Source organism: Podarcis pityusensis (genome assembly GCF_964106645.2).
Source record: "Podarcis pityusensis genome assembly, chromosome: 2".
In the NCBI taxonomy this organism is placed as follows: Eukaryota; Metazoa; Chordata; class Lepidosauria; order Squamata; family Lacertidae; genus Podarcis; species Podarcis pityusensis.
In genome coordinates, this window is record NC_138029.1 from 111501558 (window position 1) to 111520865 (window position 19308).

Below are 19308 nucleotides of genomic sequence, written 5' to 3' on the forward strand. Positions count from 1 at the left end.
GCATAGAAAATAATATACAGTGGTACCTTGGTTCTTAAACACCTTGGTTCCCAAATGCTGAAAACTCGGAACTGTTCCAGTTTACAAACGTTTTTCAGAAGCTGAAGTCTGATGCGATTGTCAGATATTGTTTACTGCACCAATCAGAAGCTGCGCCTTGGTTTTCAAACATTTCAGAAGTCAAACGGACTTCCAGAATGGATTAAGTTTGGCACTCTTGTTTTTGCTATTTATTTTGCATTTCTCTTTTTCAGGTTTTTTCAGTTAATTTGTTTTTGTGACTGTGTGGAACCGAGTTCAGCTACTGGTTGATTGATTATGTGACTGCAGAAATGGAGAAAAGCCCCCTGTCCAAACAATGACTGTCATCAGTGCAGGTAAGAAGAATTTTTTTAAGAATTTTTATCATCTACAATACTGTCTTATTTATTTTATAGTACAGTACATGGATTATTGCTTTCATTTTATGGATCAATGGTCTTGTTAGTTAGTAAAATTCATGTTAAATTGCTGTTTTAGGGGTTGCTTTTAAAAGTCTGGAACGGATTAATCAATTTTGCATTACTTTCTATAAGAAAACCTGAAGCATATGTAACTTGAAGCGTATGTAACCCGAGGTACCACTGTATACTGAAGGTGTAAATAGGTGAATAAACCCTATTTCTTAAAGCTATGACAGTCTCCACTGTGTCTCAATTCTCTAAAGGAACACAGACCTTGGGTGAGTGCCTGGAACCCTCTGGGATCTTGTTATTGTGGGATGTGATACATAAGTAGCAGTCAAGTACAACATTCCTTGTTTCCCTAGAGTGGACATGCAGGGCAATTTTTGGTCCAGCCAGTCAAAAACTTCCTGTTACCTCCTGGCTGGGACATCCTTCCTTTGCATGTGACTAGAGGTGGGCGTGACCTTACCTGTCCAGGTAACAAAAAGACAAGGCATGCAGCACTCACTCTCTCTCTTTGACTTCCGCCATCATTGGAGCAGCTTTTTAGCTAGAAATGCTCTGTTGGCTTTCAACCAATAGAGGACACTGGGATTATCCCCACATGGGACAGAAAGATCCACATGCATATACTTTGTAACTAAGTTTGTCTTCAGGGATCCAACCGTGAACTGATGATGTGAGTAAACTTCTTTTATTGACTTTAAATAAGATTGTCGTGTGTTTATTCTTTTAAGAGGGATATAAGGGAACTTACTAGCAACCTAATACTGAGAGGCTTACACAAGCCTGCAACCAGCTACCCGCTGTGCCTTTAAAAGGGGGATGTAAAACTCTACTAAGTAAAGGAACTTGCTAGAGCAAGTTAGGAAAGATATTAATAAACAATATATCCTCTCCTGCTACCCTGAACATTCCCACAGTTATCACTCGGCAGACAGTGAGGGTGGCACCCAACTTGTGTAGCAATATGTTCCTTTATGTTATGGACAGTTAGCCATTAATTAAAAAAAAGTCTGACTGTTTTCAAACCTTATGTCTGGCATTCAGCACCACAGCCAGGGGAGATTCTCTGTGTAAAAGCTGTGAAATTTTGCCCCAGGCTAGATCAGTAGATTTCAGGGCTGTTCACAGCATGAGAGAAAGGGAGAGTGGATTTAGCCTTGGGCTGTTTCTAAAGCACCCAGTGCAGTTGGCGTGACTCCAAACAGAATCCAGAGTCAGGAATGGGCTCCTCAAAACAGGGATCAAGCACTCAGTTTTTCAAACTACACCAACACTCAAAATTCCAAGGAAACTGTACAGTGGTACCTCAGGTTAAGTACTTAATTCGTTCCGGAGGTCCGTACTTAACCTGAAACTGTTCTTAGCCTGAAGCACCACTTTAGCTAATGGGGCCTCCTGCTGCCGCCACACCTCTGGAGCACAATTTCTGTTCTCATCCTGAAGCAAAGTTCTTAACCTGAAGCACTATTTCTGGGTTAGCAGAGTCTGTAACCTGAAGCGTATGTAACCTGAAGCGTATGTAACCCGAGGTACCACTGTACCTGGAAGTCTCACTACTAGAAGCGGGACACATGTAACAATATGCTAGCCATCTAAAAACAGTTTGCCCTGAACTGTGTGTCAAATCTAGTTTTAGAATAAAGCGAGTTAACATATAAAGATGGTCAAGTTAATGACTGTTTCTCATATTTGACTTAACACTGAACAAATAATGGGGCAGTTAGAATCATAGAACTGTAGATTCAGAAGCTTATTTACTCCAGCAAGGAGTTTCTGAAATCTATATACTGGCTTAATACAACCCTGTTCCCATTTCAGTAAGTTTAGTTGTGCTGCACTGGGGTAAAGAAAACCAACTGTAGGGCCCGTTCCAACATCTCCAGAACCACCCAAAATGGGAATATTTGCCACAAACTTCCCTAGCAGATAACAGACACTTCATTCCTGTTAACACCATCCATCAAACTGTTGCACCGAAGGATGCAACACAATGTATTTCAAAGAAAGAGATAACTCCATTTCAATTGATTGCTTATTTGTGACCTAAAAAACCCCCCCTAAACAGATGTTTTTGGTTTAATACATTTTAATAGCTTATAACGGTAAGGTGCTTACAAAAAGTAAAGTATTAATTACATAAAGTTTCACATTTCAGTTTCAGTTGTGTGAGGGTTATACCCCTTCCCCACAACGTATGCGCTTGCAGGAGGACCCGGTTTGCGGCACATCCAGTGATGCTCCACGTTGCACCTTGAAACATATGCTTGGCCCTTATCACCCAGATATGCACAGTCACCTCCATCGCCAAGTACCTCTAACCTGAAACGCAAGGTCAACGAAGTCGGTGTCAAGTAAGGGCTGAGCATTTCTCCGACAGCAACTGATAAGAGAGGTTATAGCAGTAGAATCACATAGGAAATAGGCAAATTTATTTCAACCAGATAGGCCATGTGTGGCCTCTAGAGTGGGGACTCTAGACCACAGGTGGGAAAACTCAGGTTCAAGAGCCAATTATGGGTCTTTGGGGCTCTCTCTGTCCCTTGGGAAGAAGAGTTTGGATTTGATATCCCGCTTTATCACTACCCAAAGGAGTCTCAAAGCGACTAACAATCTCCTTTCCCTTCCTCCCCCACAACAAACACTCTGTGAGGTGAGTGGGGCTGAGAGACTTCAGAGAAGTGTGACTGGCCCAAGGTCACCCAGCAGCTGCATGTGGAGGAGCGGAGACGCGAACCCAGTTCACCAGATTACGAGTCCACCACTCTTAACCACTACACCACACTTGGGACTCATTCCAAATCATACTCCTCACTAGCCCTGCTTTGCACCCTCCCTTTTGTTTTATTTTTTCCTTGGCTTGAATGTGTCCTTGCCCCCCAATAATATCTCTTGATTCCCTGCATGGAAGATAGAAAAAAGTGTGCATGTGTTTACAGCAACTAGCTTATTCTACAAAGTGGAACTCACATTTGTTGTTTGCCCCACATTTAGACCCTCCAAGTGTCCGTAGTTTCCAGGGACAGACCCTGATTTACAGAAGCCGCCCCAGTTTCTGATTTGATCCTGGAATGTCCCACTTTTCCTTAGAACGTCCCTGTTTTCACTGGAGAAATATTGGAGGGTATGGAGTTATGCGACCCCTAAGCCAAGGAGATAAGTAACTATTCAACCTTTAGAAGACATCTGAAGGCAGCCCTGTATAGGGAAGTTTTTTTAAAAGAATATTTAATGTTTTCTTATGTTTTTATATATGTTAGAAGCTGCCCAGAGTGTCTGGGTCGACCCTGTCAGATGACAACAACAACATTTAAACCCCATGGCTTCCCCCAAAGCATTTTGGGAAGTGTCGTTTACCCCACAGAGAGCTATAGTTCTCAGCACCCTTCACCCTTCAGAAAGAGCATTAGTCCTATTGGCACTGATCTTAACTGGAACATAAAAGGATTAACATGTATGGATATGCTTGATTCCACATGGAAAAAGAAATGGAGGAGTGCAACAGAACTCAAGAAAGGCAAGGACCAGCTGAAACGGGTGAGGTTGCAGGTGTGGCCCAGGTTAGCATTTGGTGAACACTACTGGTACAGTGGTGCCTCGCAAGACGAAATTAATTCGTTCCGCAAGTCTCTTCGTCTTGCGGGTTTTTCGTCTTGCGATGCACGGTTTCCCATAGGAATGCATTGAAAATCAATTAATGCGTTCCTAGGGAAACCGCCTTCAGACCAGGTCCGGGGACAGTCTGTCCCCGGACCTCTTCTGAAGGCTGGGGGGGGGATAAGGGCTTTTCTTCCCACCCCCAGCATTTTAAAAAACCCCGGGACAGCGGAGGACTTCTCCGCTGTCCGGGCAATCTTAAAATGCTGGCGGGCGGCATTTTAAAATCGCCCCGGGACAGCGGAGTACTTCTCCGCTGTCCGGGGCGATTTAAAAGCCCCTGGGAAGGCAGGCAGGGGGGACAAAGACTTTTGCCCCCCGCCAGCCTTCAGAAGGTGTTCCCGCCCCCCGCCCCGCTTCGGAGCACCGTTCCGAAGCGGGGCGGTGGGGGAAGGTGTTCTCACCCCCCCGCCCCGCTTCGGAGCACCGTTCCGAAGCGGGGCGGTGGGGGAAGGTGTTCCCACCCCCCCGCCCCGCTTCGGAGCACCGTTCCGAAGCGGGGAGGTGGGGGAAGGTGTTCCCACCCCCCCGCCCCGCTTCGGAGCACCGTTCCGAAGCGGGGCGGTGGGGGGAGGTGTTCCCACCCCCCCGCCCCGCTTCGGAGCAGCGTTCCGAAGCGGGGCGGTGGGGGAAGGTGTTCCCGCCCCCCCGCCCCGCTTCGGAGCACCGGGAGAAGCGATCTCCCCGCAGCCCCTTGCTTCAAAAGAGGTCCGGGGGCAGCGGGAAGCGCTTCGCGCTGCCCCCGGACCTCTTTTGAAGCAAGGGTTTGCGGGGAGATCGCTTCTCCCTGCAGCCCCTTGCTTCAAAAGAGGTCCAGGGGCAGCGGGAAGCGCTTCCCGCTGTCCCCGGACCTGGGGCTGCGGGGAGAAGATCGCTTCTCCCCGCCGCCCCTTGCTTCAAAAGAGAAGACCCGCTGTCCCCGGGGCAAGCTTCGTTTTGCGAAGCAAGCCCATAGGGAAATTCGTCTTGCGAGGCAACTCGAAAACGAAAAAACCTTTCGTTTTGCGAGTTTTTCGTCTCGCGAGGCGTTCGTCTTGCGGGGTACCACTGTAGTTTGGGGTGATGATGATGCTTCTCCGCCAATGGCAGAGGCGGCAGGCAGCAGTGGTAGTGCAGGGCGGCACTTCCTGTTCTACCTCAAGTGACAAAATGGGAAGTGGCACCTGTGTTGAAATCTCCTAACAGACAACCAGGCCAGAGGAGGGGGAGGGGGAGGAGGAGGAAGAGGAGGAGGAAGAGGAGAAGGACGCACGTGGAATTTTCTCCATTTGTCCATTTCCAGGGCTGACCAGGGTCTCTCCTCAGGCCAATCCAGTAGGAATTTGTGCCTTTCCAATGCTTGACAATGTCCTTCAAATACCAGAAGAGATAGATGTTAGAGCCCTGACTTGCAATATTTCTCACCCAGTTCTATCTATCTATATTTCTGTTGCCTGCTGGAGACTTTTTTTCTTTTTCCGGTAGGCATTTTAATTGATGTTAGATTTTATAGTTTGACCTGATTTTCATTTTTCGTATTGTATCCTTGTAAACTGCTTAGAGACTATTGCAGTCAGTCACACGGCATATAGATTGATTGATTGTTTAATTAAATAAATAAATGTCATTTTAACACACACACACACACACACACACACACCCCCTTTATGCTAGTTAACTGTAACTCACTCACAGGCGTTTAGAATTAGCCAACAATTTTATAGTATGGCAAATGTTTGCCGCAGGAGGTCCTAAACTCAACATGATCCGCCCATGCCTTGCTTTGCATGCCACCCCAGAAAATATCATCCGTTACACCTCTCACCTTTTCGTTGTTTGGAATAACAGCCAAGGAAGCATTAAATGACAAGCAGTATTCCTGGCTAGACATCCAGCTCTTTTCTTTATTGGAGAAGAAATAGCATATTCCCTCATACCAAAACCACAAAGGTGGACATGGTGGGATGCTGTGTGCAGGCAGAGCAGATTTTAGTTCAGAACCTGTCTCATTGCATTTTCTCTCGTTGGACCTCTCTGATGAAAAACAGAGGGGATCAGATTAGCTGTTGCTGTAAGGGCTATCTGAATGAGCTTCGATGCATTCCAGAGAGCAAACAATGTGGTTTAGTATTTTCTTCCAACAAGCTATTTGCTAAAGCAAAGCATGGCAGCAGGAATATGGAAGGGGGGGAGGGAAGTCAATGATAAACCCACATTTTCTTTGATATGTGAAAATGTAAAAATTGAAAATTTATAGCCACTACTATGTTATAAGATCCATTATCCTGTAATATTACACTTGAGCCTGTACTACTGATAAGCCTAGGATGGCGAAACAAGGCTAATATTCTGGAAATCCTTGTCTTAGACTCTGTGAAAGGATTCTGTGGAACTGTAACAACCCTTCATGTGGATTATTGGACTCTATGAACAGACAGGTGGAATAGACACTTATACATGTATGGACCTTATTCATGAACTGACTAGAGAATGAACCAATCTACTGGGTCTTCTGCTTTTTTCGTTGAATTTTATGAGACTTCCGTTGTAACCTACAATTTGATACAATGAATAGCATACCTTATTTATTCAAAAGTACAGCCAGTTACGTCTTGTGTGTTTATTGAGTATGTTTCACGTAACCATAGGCTTGTTGTTTTGCTTATCTGGAAAAAGTACAAGGCTTCTAAAACAACAACAACCCTCCAAAACACACCACTTTGTAGTGCCCCCCCCCAATAAAGCTCACAAAAATAATATAACCTGACCTGAGAAGGACATTGAATGCTTAACGGACACTAAATTGCCCCCACCAAATTTGTCCATAGCACATAGTTACTCACCAGCTCTGGCCGTGGAATACATTAAGTCAGGGGGGGGGGGGGACATACTTTTCGTTATTTCTAAAATACTGAGCACACCCACCCACACAACCCAAGGGAACATACATCTGCTACAGTCAGAACCACAAGAATAAGAAGTGTATTTGTATTGTACTGGGACCAGAGTGGAGCCTTGCATCATCCCAATCCTATACATGTCTATAAATGCCCCCAAGTCAAGCTTTAACCTTCTGCTGGAAGCCACCCAGAGTGGCTGGGGCAACCCAGTCATAGGGGTGAGGTAATAAAATGATGATGATCATGCACTTTTTCTGGGAGTGGAAAACAAATTTCAGTGCAATCAGCTGGGTTTACTTCTGAGTAAATCATTGTTTTCTTAAAAGTATCAATATACCTGCACCTCTCAGTGCAGCAGGAAAAAGTAGGTAACTCCTTGTTGCTCCTGGAAGCAGGAGACACAAAATGAATGGAAGCCCAGGAAAAAAAGAAACAATCAGAGGAGCCAGAAAGAGCAGGCAAACCAATCAGGTGAGTCAGAAGCCCGAAGGCTATTGAAGAAACTGTAGTTTGGTCTTTGGGCTGCTTCTCCAGCTGCTGCTGTTCTCTGTCCTCAGTCCTGCCACCAAGGGCAGAGAAACCCATGAGTTAGGGGGACGCAACCCTTTTCCTGCTGACACTTCCCTGAAAAATCCCTACCCAAGGCCATTGTTTATCTGTGGACCCACTTCCATGCTAAAGGCGAACACACATTCAGATGGGTACAAATAATAAAATTATTGCCATTATCATTTCCCCTATTTTGCCCTTTCCAAAGCTTCCCTCCCCACCCACCCACCAAGGAAGAGGGAGGCAACTTGCTGGGGAAAAGGGAGACCCATCTAACACAGCTCATTTCGTTTGTTCATTTAAGGTAGCAACAGTTTGGACAACTTACCAATTCCAACACCAATTCCGATTCCGATTCCAAGGGCAGCAATGACAGAAAAAACAACGAATGCTTTTTTATTACCTGATGGACATTTGCAGCTCATCTTTTTAACTACAAGGGAAAACAAGCACAATCCTATGAGTGCTCCTGAGCCAAGGAAAGGAAAGGAGATGTAAGTCTTGTCAGGGTCTCCACCAACCCACCACCCTATTCATCAAAGCCCTACCAAGAACCAAAGGTGAAGAAATCCATTTCAGCCAGTGGAACTGGAGGGGGAAGTGATATACAAGGGAGAAATCTGTGTCTGAGTGATGCCAGTGTGGCATAATGGTTAGAGCGTTGGACTGATCTGGGAGACTAGGGGTCAAATCCTCACTCAGCCATAAAGCTCACTGGGTGACGTTGAGCCAGTCACCATCTCTTAGCCCAAAGGTTTTCAACCTTGTTGAGTCCACAAAGGGCCATCTTAAGCATCTTAAGCGTTGTGATGCAAAGCTCCCTCAGGCGCCTGCCCCCACTCTGTTTCCCAGAGTTTTTTTTAGGGAGGAGGGTGCTGCTGGCGGGGCTGGAGGAGGCGGCCAGTGACTGGAGGGCTGCTTCTCCAGTGGGGAAGAGGGGGCTGGACGCAGTGCCTCCTGGCTCAGCTGGCAGCTTCGTGCTGTGGTCAGGGCCTTGCAGAGCCAGGCAGAGGTCCGGGCCAGGTAGATAATGTGCCCCCCCTTTTTTTACCCTGGGGGTAACTGAAGTCTTATAAATAAGTAAGTATATAAATAATTTTCAGAAACGTTATGCTGACAAATAATTTTATTTCAATGATTGACCGTATCTGCATATAAAGACAAAATGGAAAATATAGATACCGTATTTTTCGCTCTATAACACGCACCCGACCATAACACGCACGTAGTTTTTAGAGGAGGAAAATCCGTAGGCATGACACCCGTAGGCATTCCCTCCATAACACGCACAGACATTTTCCCTTACTTTCTAGGAGGAAAAAAGTGAGTGTTATGGTGCAAAAAATACGGTAAATATGCTGACCGAGGCCCCCTTTGGAATCGGAGGCCCAGGCCAAGTGGCCCATATGCCAACCCCCCCCCCCCCCGTCTGGGCTTGGCTGCGGTGGCCACAGCAGATGGAGGCTCTGGGTGCTGCCCTGCTTTGGCGAGGCATGGCGGAGCTGGGTGAGGGCGGCAAACTGGGGCCGGGAGGCGCCATGTCCAGCCTCCACCTCTTCCCTGGCGCTCTCCAGAACTTGGCACCCCGGCACCCCATGTCACTAGCCTCTATAGGTAAGGTGCTGGAGCTTAAAAATTAATATGCAATAGCTTAAAGGGTGCAAGGAGATAGGATAACAACAAATATAAATAGTGAGTAATGCCACAATAACAAAAATAATAGTAGGTGAATAAGATCACACACGGGTGGAGGGAAGCAATGGGTTTTGGAGGAGGGAGATGAGGGTATTAACTGAAATTGTTAAAGATATATACAGGATTTAAGAGATTCAAAATAAGGAATTAAAACAAATAGACAAACAGCAAGAAATATTAAGTAAAGGAGTTGGAGAAGTCTGAAGCAAAGAAGGAAGCGGCTTGGAGTTGTTGTATGTGTGCGAGGAGTTAATGTATGCTTGTGCCTCTGCACAAGGATACATTAACACAAATTAAAACACAAACCCAGATGCTGAACAAGATAATAATAATAAAAAACCACTCCTGAAGGCTTGTTTAAAGTCTTTATTGCAGGTGAGGCAGAAGGTGGCATGGGATGGGAAGCTGCTTGAGGTAGCAGCTACACTGTGGCAAGGGCCTGCCTCAACATGAACTACTAGGGACTTTCCAATTTTAGCCCTGTGGGCAAATTCACACCATAAAACCAGCGCTATTTTTCTAGAAAAACAGGTGCCAGAGCTCACCATGAACACCTCCCTCGTTCTCTTGGAACTGGCAATGGCACCCACCTGAGAGGTGCCAGAACTGTGTTCAAAACGCATCCAATCAGAGCCAGATTTAGGTTTGACGAGGCCCTAAGCTCCTGAAGGTAATGGGGCCCTTTATATGTCCAGCTGTCCTTCGTCAACAACAAATTTTCACTGTTTTTTGTGTTGAATATATGCTATATGGTGATTTATGGACCTAATAGGTATCTAAAGCCATTTGCACATCACAAAATACGTATTTTATCAAAGTAGTTGTAATTTCCCCCCTCTTTATATTTTTGCCCCCCTCCAAGAGAGTGGGGGCTAAGCTATAGCTTGTTTAGCTTATACGTAAATCTGGCACTGCATTCAATGCATGTTCAAAGCATATTCCTGGAAACTGTAGTTTCACTCTCACAGAGCTGTAATTCCCAGCAACCTTAACAAACTACAGTTCTCAAGATTCCGGGAGGGGTGGAACCATGTTCCTTAAATATGCATTGAATGTGCTTTAGAAGTAAGGCATGGATCTACCCTCAGTCCAGTCCCTCAACCACAGTGGTTGACCAGCCACATTCTTTCTGCAGCTCCCTTGTGGGATACAGGGGGACTCCCACATATGTTAAGTGAATCAAAGAAAGCAGAGAAGGGGATAAAGGCCTCCTAGCGGTGAAGCAGCAATAAAACTACTAGCATATCTGCAAAGCTAAGAAGCGTCGAAGCCTGTTTGAAATTGGTCGAGGGACCACGTGTTGAGATTTCTGCAATTTCAGGAGGTTGATGTCCTGCGGGGTCCCTTCCAACTCTACAATTCCATGATTGACAGTGAGGAAAACAGTATGGGTTAAGGGTTAGCCGCCACCTTGGCACACATCCAGCTTCTTTAAAGAAACAGCTCTCCATGCTCTACAGACTGAAGATCTCTGGAACAACCCCTGGTGTCTCCAGGGTAATGAATAACAGAGGACCATCCAGTCCAACCGCCTGCAATACAGGAATTTGCAGCGATCCCACACGGGGATCAAACCTGCAACCTTGACATTATCAGCACCCCGCTCTAACCAACTGAGCCATCCAGGGATATTCTTACTGGTCAGTGTATTTCTATCCCGCCTTTCTCCCAAGTTGGCGGCTCCCAACATCTCAAAACGCGATTATAAAATGCAAAGCAATAAAATGAAAACTAGTTAGGAAACAGCAGTCAGGAGACATGGACGCGCGTGCAAGAACCAGCACCTAAAGTGCAACAGCGACCAGAGGAAGCAGGAAAAAAGATCAGAAGGAAACCCTCTTTCCTCCAGCCCCCGCTTCCGAGCCTGAAGGTGCGCTAGTTGACACCCCGGGGTCGCCCGCCTCCGGGATTTTGCGCGAGGGATTCCACCACATACCTGAACTTTCGCTCGCTCTGTGCAACTGAAGCGGGTCGGTTCTTTCTGCAAGCGGAGTCTTCGCTCTGAGATCCCTCGTCTTCCTCCACCGAGCCGAGCTCGTCCTTAGCAGAGTTAGGCTAGCCAGCCCGCGTCCCTCGAAGCCTGCAGAAGCAGCGCGCCGGTTACAACCGCCCGCGGTGAAGCGCAGAGAAAAGTGAGAGAGAGGTTTCGCTTTTAGACGATGTCGCTCTGCCATTCGGGGCGGCGGGGCGGGGACCGGAGGCTTCTCTCCAACCCAGAACCAGAGACGTAGCGCAACCCCGTGGTTCACGTCGGGAGAGAGGTGGTGCAGGTGCCTCGACAGGCAGCCTCTCTGATTCCGGGATTGAAGGGCGACTGGCTGGCAAAACCACTATGGGGGCCTCTCCTTTAGGGGTGGGAAGGAGGGTCAGTGTTAGAAAGAAAAAGAAAGAAAGAAAGAAAGAAAGAAAGAAAGAAAGAAAGAAAGAAAGAAAGGAGGGCGGAAAGTCACAGCCCATCCAAATTGAGGGAGTAGGTGGTGCAGTTCTGTTCGGTGGTCCGTGCTCGGAACGGAAACCCCCAACCTAGTCTAGTTCGTCGAGTGGGGTCGCCTGTGCTCAAAGTTGCTGAAAACTCTTCTTCTGGTTTAGTCGTTTAGTCGTGTCCGACTCTTCATGACCCCATGGACCAGTATATAAGGAGTGCTACCAGGCACTTCTGTCTTCCACTGCCTCCCGCAGTTTGCTCAAACTCATGTTAGTAGCACTCCTTATATACTCAATCATGCATTGCGTTTTTCGCGGCGGGGAGGGACACACCACAGACCCCATGTCATCTGGAGGTACATCTGTATTAGACCTGATTTTTTTTTTAGTGTGACAAATTGCTTTGTTTTGTATATTTAGTTGTGTTCGTTGCTGGTGTTTTTATTGTCAAAACACTTAAATATATTTAATGGGAAGTGTGTGTGTGTGAAATAAATTATATTATTTGTCCTACAGTCTGTATTAAACTGTTCAAAGCAAGTCTGAAGAGCAAGTAAAATGACATATGTAGCAGATGACTTATAGCGCAGCCATACCGTTTACAAGATGCTTAAACAATTTTGCAATTAGTTTGCAAAACGAGAAGGGGGGGGGAGACCCCGTGTATTTGTGCTGCTCCCCAACGAGTAATTGACACAACACAGCGCAAAAATGAGCACAAAACTTTGGCATCGGTTTGGAGGGGGATCCAAAATCTCGGGGCTACACGTTAATGAAGGTTAGCTGCTGTATTTGTATCGCGTGGAAGGCTATGGAAGTTATTTGCATTTGGGGAGAGTGCATGCATATGTAAATTCATTTCCCATGGGGTGGTTGGTGTTTTTGCCACGGAGAATCAGGCTTCTAGGGTACCAGCACTGAGCCAATCTCTCACCAGAGAAGGAACCATTTACTTGACAAAGACTCGTCGCGCCTGTTCAGAGGCATTTTAAGTCCCTAGAACCTTTTAAGAATAAAGAAAAACTTTGCACGAAAGGGCATTTTTGCACGTTTTCAAAGGCACTCAGACTCAGGGACCGGGAACTTGAAACGACCACTGCTTTTATTTTTCATAATATTCGGAGGTGGTAGAAACGGAAGAATCGCATGAGGTCCGAGACCCACATTTCAGTGGCGGATAACACGATTTACATGCAGCAAATCGCAGTTGCAATCCCAGGAGAAAGCCTCTGGTCTGAAACTCTGGTGAAGAATAAAAATAGCACCAAACTTTGCTTTAGAAGGGATCCAAAATTTGGGGGTCACATGTCAATGAAGCTCCGGCAGTCTGCAAAAAGTGATCAATGAATGTGAGGTTGAAAAGGTTTGTAGCTCTCTGTGCCTACTCTTCCCCTAAGTTTACTGGGTTAATATTCTCTTGTCTCTGTTGTTAAGTCCCGCTAAGTGGCGAAGTGGTGTCGTGAATTCTGAAGTGCGCCAGCTCACCGTGAAAGATTCCATAGCCGCCTCCCCGCCCGCTGCAAGAGTTTGTGACACTGGAAAACGAGTCCCAAAATGCAGGCAGCTGCTGGTTGATTGACAAACACACTTTCACACTCCGAAGAGCAGCACTTCACAGCACAAACGACAATACTGTATTGAGCTAATTGGGAACGCCGTGCTTGCAATTCTGCCCACTGGCCCCAACGAATTCTGCGAACTGTATAGTTCCATCGTTTAAAAGCAAATAAAGAAACTTACAGGATCCCTCCCTTTTCTGGAGTACAGTGCTACCTCGGGTTAAGTACTTAATTCGTTCCGGAGGTCCGTTCTTAACCTGAAACTGTTCTTAACCTGAAGCACCACTTTAGCTAATGGGGCCTCCCGCTGCTGCCGCGCCGCCGGAGCACGATTTCTGTTCTCATCCTGAAGCAAAGTTCTTAACCTGAAGCACTATTTCTGGGTTAGCAGAGTCTGTAACCTGAAGCGTATGTAACCTGAAGCGTATGTAACCCGAGGTACCACTGTATTGCAAGATTGTCTGATTTTTTTTTTAGCAAAAAGGTCCAGGTTACATATCGCCAGACTGAATATCTTTTGTTAAGGCTCCATCTATTTTGCAAACCTGAGACTGTTCTTATTGACTCCACCCATACCCTAAGATCCTCGGGAGCGTTACAACAATTTAAAATTCAATACTGAAAACAAATTACTATCACGGAATAGGGTGGGTCCTAAAAACTCTCTCTCAGGCGTCAAATCCAGTCTTACTACCAACGCATGAACTACCGATTTGATTCAATATTTGCATTCCCCTTTTCCAACCCCAAATCTGAGCTCAAAGTGGCTCATAATAACAAGTGCATTTAAAAAAGTAACAAACGTTGCAATACCTGGAATCAGGTTAAAAGCACAACAGCAGAATAATCAGGCCAAATAAGCAAACTCATCAAACCATTAATACAATTAATACAGTACAAATTCATAGGGACTCAAAATCTCAGGAATGGCTGCGGATGAATGATCGCTCTCACTATTCTTCCTGCAGAAGGTAACTAACTAACCTGAAAAGCCAATGAGTTTTTAAGGATCGGGGCGGCGGCTTTTTGGGGGGTAAGATTTGTACAGGGGGGGTGTTTTACATGACTGCTGAGCGGATAAAGAGGTTGGTGTGGGCCGTGCGCTGTGGGTTTACATAATTTAGGACAGCAGCAGAACAAGGAAAGGAAGGAGGAAACCGCATTACCATCGGCAGCAGCTATCACCCCAGTAAAGAGTGGTGGCAGTTTATCTAAGAGTATATATCGTACAGGAAAAAACCACTTCCGCATGTGAGAGTCTTTTTAAAATAATTTTTCTTGAGTGATTTTATGTCACAAAAAGCATTACAACAATACTACCACAAAATATAATTGAGAAATAAAAATTACACACATCAATCTTTTGTTTGTTATTTGTTATTTACCGTCTTATTTCCTCCCAAACTTTCCATACGAAACACAACTCCGCACACACAGAGAAAATAATAATAACGAAAATAAATATTTCCCCCCCTATATCTTACAAAATCTTTTCTTCAGTTTTGACTTCCTGTCAAGTCCCTTCGCATATGTTTTATCTTACAATTGAACGTACACAAAACAATAAACCTTTCTATATAAATTTTCCAATACATCCAGAAAACATAATAAATCCTTAATTGTTATCCACCTGCTTTTACTTCCTTGGTCACTCAAACGCTAGCACGGAGTCAAAACTATTATTGTAGATTTGAGCATATCTTTTATAACCATCCCATTTTCCCGCAAATTTTTGCTTTGAGTTTCCTCTGAGTTTGCTAGTCAACTGAGCCATCTCCACAAATTCCTGTAATTTAATTTGCCAATCTGTTATCCAAAAATAACAGATCCGCATGTGAGAGTCTATGTTAGCCTGGAAATCTGGGTTCCGGTCCCAGCTCAGACGTAGAATTACGACCTGAAACAGTCAGTGCAGGGGTTTGGCATGCAAAATCAGGGACCCTCATCCTCTCTGAGCTGCTTCCAACAAATCAAAAGGAATTAAACCCCAAACCAACCTTTTCTTAAAAGAGATCAGCAAAGCTTCGAGGATTAGTCACCTCGCCACACTTCACTTCCCATTGTTGTTAGTCATAAAGCCATTCTTACAAATATTGCAACAGGTTATGATCTGGTGAAGGACAATAACAACCTTGCAAAATATACAGTTTATATTTGTTTTATTTTCCCTTCTACACGGATTCTGTTTCTCTCTCTGGGAGCCAGTGTGGTGTAGTGGTTAAGAGCGGTAGACTCGTAATCTGGGGAACCGGGTTCACGTCTCCGCTCCTCCACATGCAGCTGCTGGGTGACCTTGGGCCAGTCACACTTCTCTGAAGTCTCTCAGCCTCACTCACCTCACAGAGCGTTTGTTGTGGGGGAGGAAGGGAAAGGAGAATGTTAGCCGCTTTGAGACTCCTTACAGGGAGTGAAAGGCGGGATATCAAATCCAAACTCTTCTTCTTCTTCTATTTACGTCTGGCCATGTTTAGTGCACATATAATTATGTATTTTTTGCACTTTCAATAAAGGGGGGGGGGGAGCCATTCTGCCTTCAAATACTTTTTATTGGGGACGGGGAGGGAAGGTTCACTCTGCCGTTGTATCCGCCGTTTGAGACCACGTTTGCGAAGGGAAAGCTACGAACTGTTTAAAATGTTACACTTGAAACTTTCTTTGTTTCCTAGCCACACTGCCGCTTTTCTGATACGGTATGGAAAACAACACAACTGGCATGTGATCAGCTGAATGAAGTATCCGGAAATCACCTCGAATGGATGGACTGGTGACCTCCTTCCCTTTCACCTGTCCCCCCATGACATTAATATTGCCAGCATTACCACTACCCCCCCACTCTGCCCCTCCACAGAGACCCCCCAATCCCACCCCAATCCCAACCCAGATGACAACAATTCACCCTCTCCACTCCCCAATCACCTCAACAACCCCCACTCTCAGCCCCCCTCCCAAGGACTCTACCCATAGCACGTTGCCTCAGGAGAGGGAGGAAAATTCTCAGGGATTGTTCACACCCTGGCCGGCACTTTCTTGATCTCCTGCCCTCAGGCAGAAGATATAGAAGCAGGATTAGTCGCACCAACAGGGTAAAATGAGCTTCTATCCGTGGGCTGTTAGGCTGCTGAATGAAAAGATCACAACAGGGCAACGGACTTTCGGGTTTGGTGGGTGTGCATCAGTAAACGAGGGGAATTAAGACTAAGAGAGCTGAGTGGGGGGTGCCCGTGTAATCTCACTGTATACAAGTTGCACAAGTGACAATAAAGTATTTCAAAAAGAAGCACCACACAAACAAAAATAGACAATCACCCCCGCCAACCTCACCGTCTCTTTCGGGGGTGGGACTAGCTCCGCCCACATGTTGGAGGGGTGAGACTGGCTCCGCCTCTGGACGGGAGTGGGACTGGCTCCTCCCCATGTGGGAGGGGTGTGACTGGCTCCGCCTCTGCACGGGGTGGGGGGTGGAACCGGCTCCGCCTCCACGGGGTTGGGCTGGCTCCGCCCCCGTGTGGGAGGGGTGGGACTGGCTCTGCCCCTGGGTGAGATTGATCCTCCCCTGTCAGTGGGAAGTACAAGATCGCGTCGGAAGAAGCGGGCGATGGCGGCAGTGCTGGTGCGAGAAGGATCCGGACGTGAAGGCAACGGGGGCGCACGGCGACGAGGAGGCTTCTCCGAAGCCTTCCTCCTTCTGCTGCTGCTGTCCTGCCCGTCGACGCTGGCGGACGGTTCGGGTTCGTAGCCGATTGAGATGTGAGGGGCCCAGGGTGGGGGTCAGGTTGGGAAGTGCCCGGTTGGCACCGTGGCGTGGGCAGGGGGGGGGGGCCGCCCTTCGTAGTCCTGATCGGAAGCTTCCCTCCTACGAGAGCGAGGGTGTCTTCCTTCCCCCGCGCCGCAGAAAACTCTCTCCCACTTGCCCCGCCCCCTCCACTGCTAGACTCTTCTGGAGCGGCTGTCATGCACAGGCAACGGCTTAACACAAAAGTGCCTGCCATGAAAAGTGTGGCATAACACCAAATTAAAGAGAGAGAACCCCACCCCACCAAAAAACGGGTGCATACGATGGGACGTTAACTATCCCCTGCTCGTCCTAATAGTAGCTATCTCTCCCTCACACACACCGATGTTGTTACTGTCCAATAGCAACATGAAGCATAACTCAATACCAGAAAAAATGCACGAGGAAGCCACTCTTGCTTCTCAGAAATCTCTTAGACATTACCAGCAGCATAACCATCTTTCTAGGAGGGACAGAGGGTTTTTCTTTTTTTAAAAAAGGTCCAGAATCTAGGGAACCTGCTCACTGGAACCCTTCAGGGCTTCCATGTATCCACGTTCACTGCCTTGGTGACTCCTGTCCTGTCCCAATGGGTTTTGGAATCCTGGCATCTTTGGGATTCTGTAGGGTTGAGTCCACATGAGGATGGTCTGTGGCCAAAGGATGATGGGATCCAGTAAGTTTCCAAACTGCCTTCAGGGACTTTGGTCAACAAGTGCAATATGACCTTTACCAAATGTGCAATTGCAAAGGTGCCATTTTTTGTATGGTGTAATGATATCCTGCCTCTCTTAAGATGTGAGATCTAATCTGTCTGGCTGGTGGTAGAATTCTATTAATGAGTTGCCCTCATTTTCTTCCAGGTTCCACACACTGCCCTGGTGCTAACGTCTCCATAGCAGAAGGTTCATCTGGGATGATCTTTGCTAATGTTCCCAGTTATCCCAACATTTTTATTTTTATTAATAAGAGCAGTTCATCTGATCCTGATGTCGACATTTTATACATAACTGGAGGAAAACAGAAACCCTACAATAGCTCATTCGAGGAACACTTCTATCTACAGGGAAATGACCTCTTTATCAATAACACCAACAAACAACTTGCTGGAGAATACCAATTTAAAGATATTTTGGGAAAAAATTGTTTCCATCGAGTCTTCCTTAGCGTACCTGGTGAGGTTCTGAAGTTACTGTCAAATGGATTCACCACTGGGGGTGGGGGTGGGGGAAGAGGTGGGAGTGAGGACGGCTGCTTGCATGAATTTCTTTTTGGTTTGCATTTGTTCCTATCAGTTATTATTATTAATAATAGAATTTACTACCCACACTTCTCCATAAAATCTCAGGGCAGGTTTTTTAAAAATTAAAAATAATAATATTCTATTATAAGAATTTCATTTATTAAAAGATAGAGTGAGAAAGAAAGAGAGTTGAAATGAAAAAGAAAAAAAGTAGTAAGATAGTAAGAATATACACACCTGTATATTAATGTATGGTAATGTAAGAGTACAGATCTTAGGGTAGTTTACAACAAAACAAAAATACATTATTTCTTGCATCGTATTATTATATCATGCTTCCCGAATTTTTTGATAGCTACTCTTGCCCTATTTTAAATTAACACATCTTTTTTCACTTCTAGACCCTAGGCACAGCCCTTCAGCTAATCTTTCCATACCAGAAGGTTCCTGTGGGACGATCATTCCAAATATATATTTATGTCTCATCATGTTTAGTGCACATATAATTATGTACTTTTTGAACTTTCAATAAAGAAAAAAGAAAGCAACTATGCCTTCATTTATGTTTTTTTAGGGGGGTTGAGGGGAGGTCATGCCATTGTCTCGCAAGACAGATGGATGACAACAACAACAACATAGAAAAAAGTTCCAGTGGATTCAGTAGAACTTGTTTCCCTTGGGTGGGACTTATTTGACACAATTTAAATTCTGATATCCTTTTCTAAGTGTCTCCCTGTCACAATCTCTTTCTCTCTCTCACACACACTGTGCAAATGTTCAGGGTGGCAGGAGAGGATATATTGTTTATTAATATCCTTCCTAACTTGTGCTAGCAAGTTCCTTTACTTAGCAGAGTTTACAGTCCCCTCTTTTTTACATGCACAACAGATAGCTGGTTGCAGGCTTGTGTAAGGTTGCAGGCTCTCACTCTTTTACAATTCAGCATGTTTGACTGAATGTTAGACTGAATGTCAGAATGTCAGACTGATTTGTATGCTCCTGATAAGTTCCCTTGATTCCCTCTTAAAAGAATAAAGACACCACAATTCTATTCAAAGTCAATAAAAGAAATTTACTTACA

General features: G+C 45.7%; 1 protein-coding gene across 4 annotated transcripts in view; it reads right to left on the reverse strand.

Annotated features, from left to right (window-relative positions):
* LOC308469970 (C-type lectin domain family 2 member D-like) overlaps positions 1–19308 on the reverse strand; it is a 123567-nt gene that overhangs the window by 47026 nt on the left and 57233 nt on the right. The window contains exons 2-5 of one of the 4 annotated variants that reach the window (XR_013982159.1): positions 7863–7967; positions 5911–6119; positions 5359–5456; positions 1961–2771 (exon numbers count right to left, since the gene is read on the reverse strand). The exons of 1 other annotated variant lie outside the window; for it this stretch is intronic. Coding sequence is in view for 2 of the 3 variants with exons in the window: in XM_080993130.1 (XP_080849256.1) it covers positions 2597–2771; positions 5359–5456; positions 5911–6119; positions 7863–7967 (587 nt within the window). In the remaining variant the exon portion in view is untranslated. Of the gene's footprint in view, positions 1–397; positions 2772–5358; positions 5457–5910; positions 6120–7862; positions 7968–19308 lie in introns of those variants that run through there. 2 more of the 4 variants (XM_080993130.1, XM_080993128.1) reach the window with 2 other exon arrangements.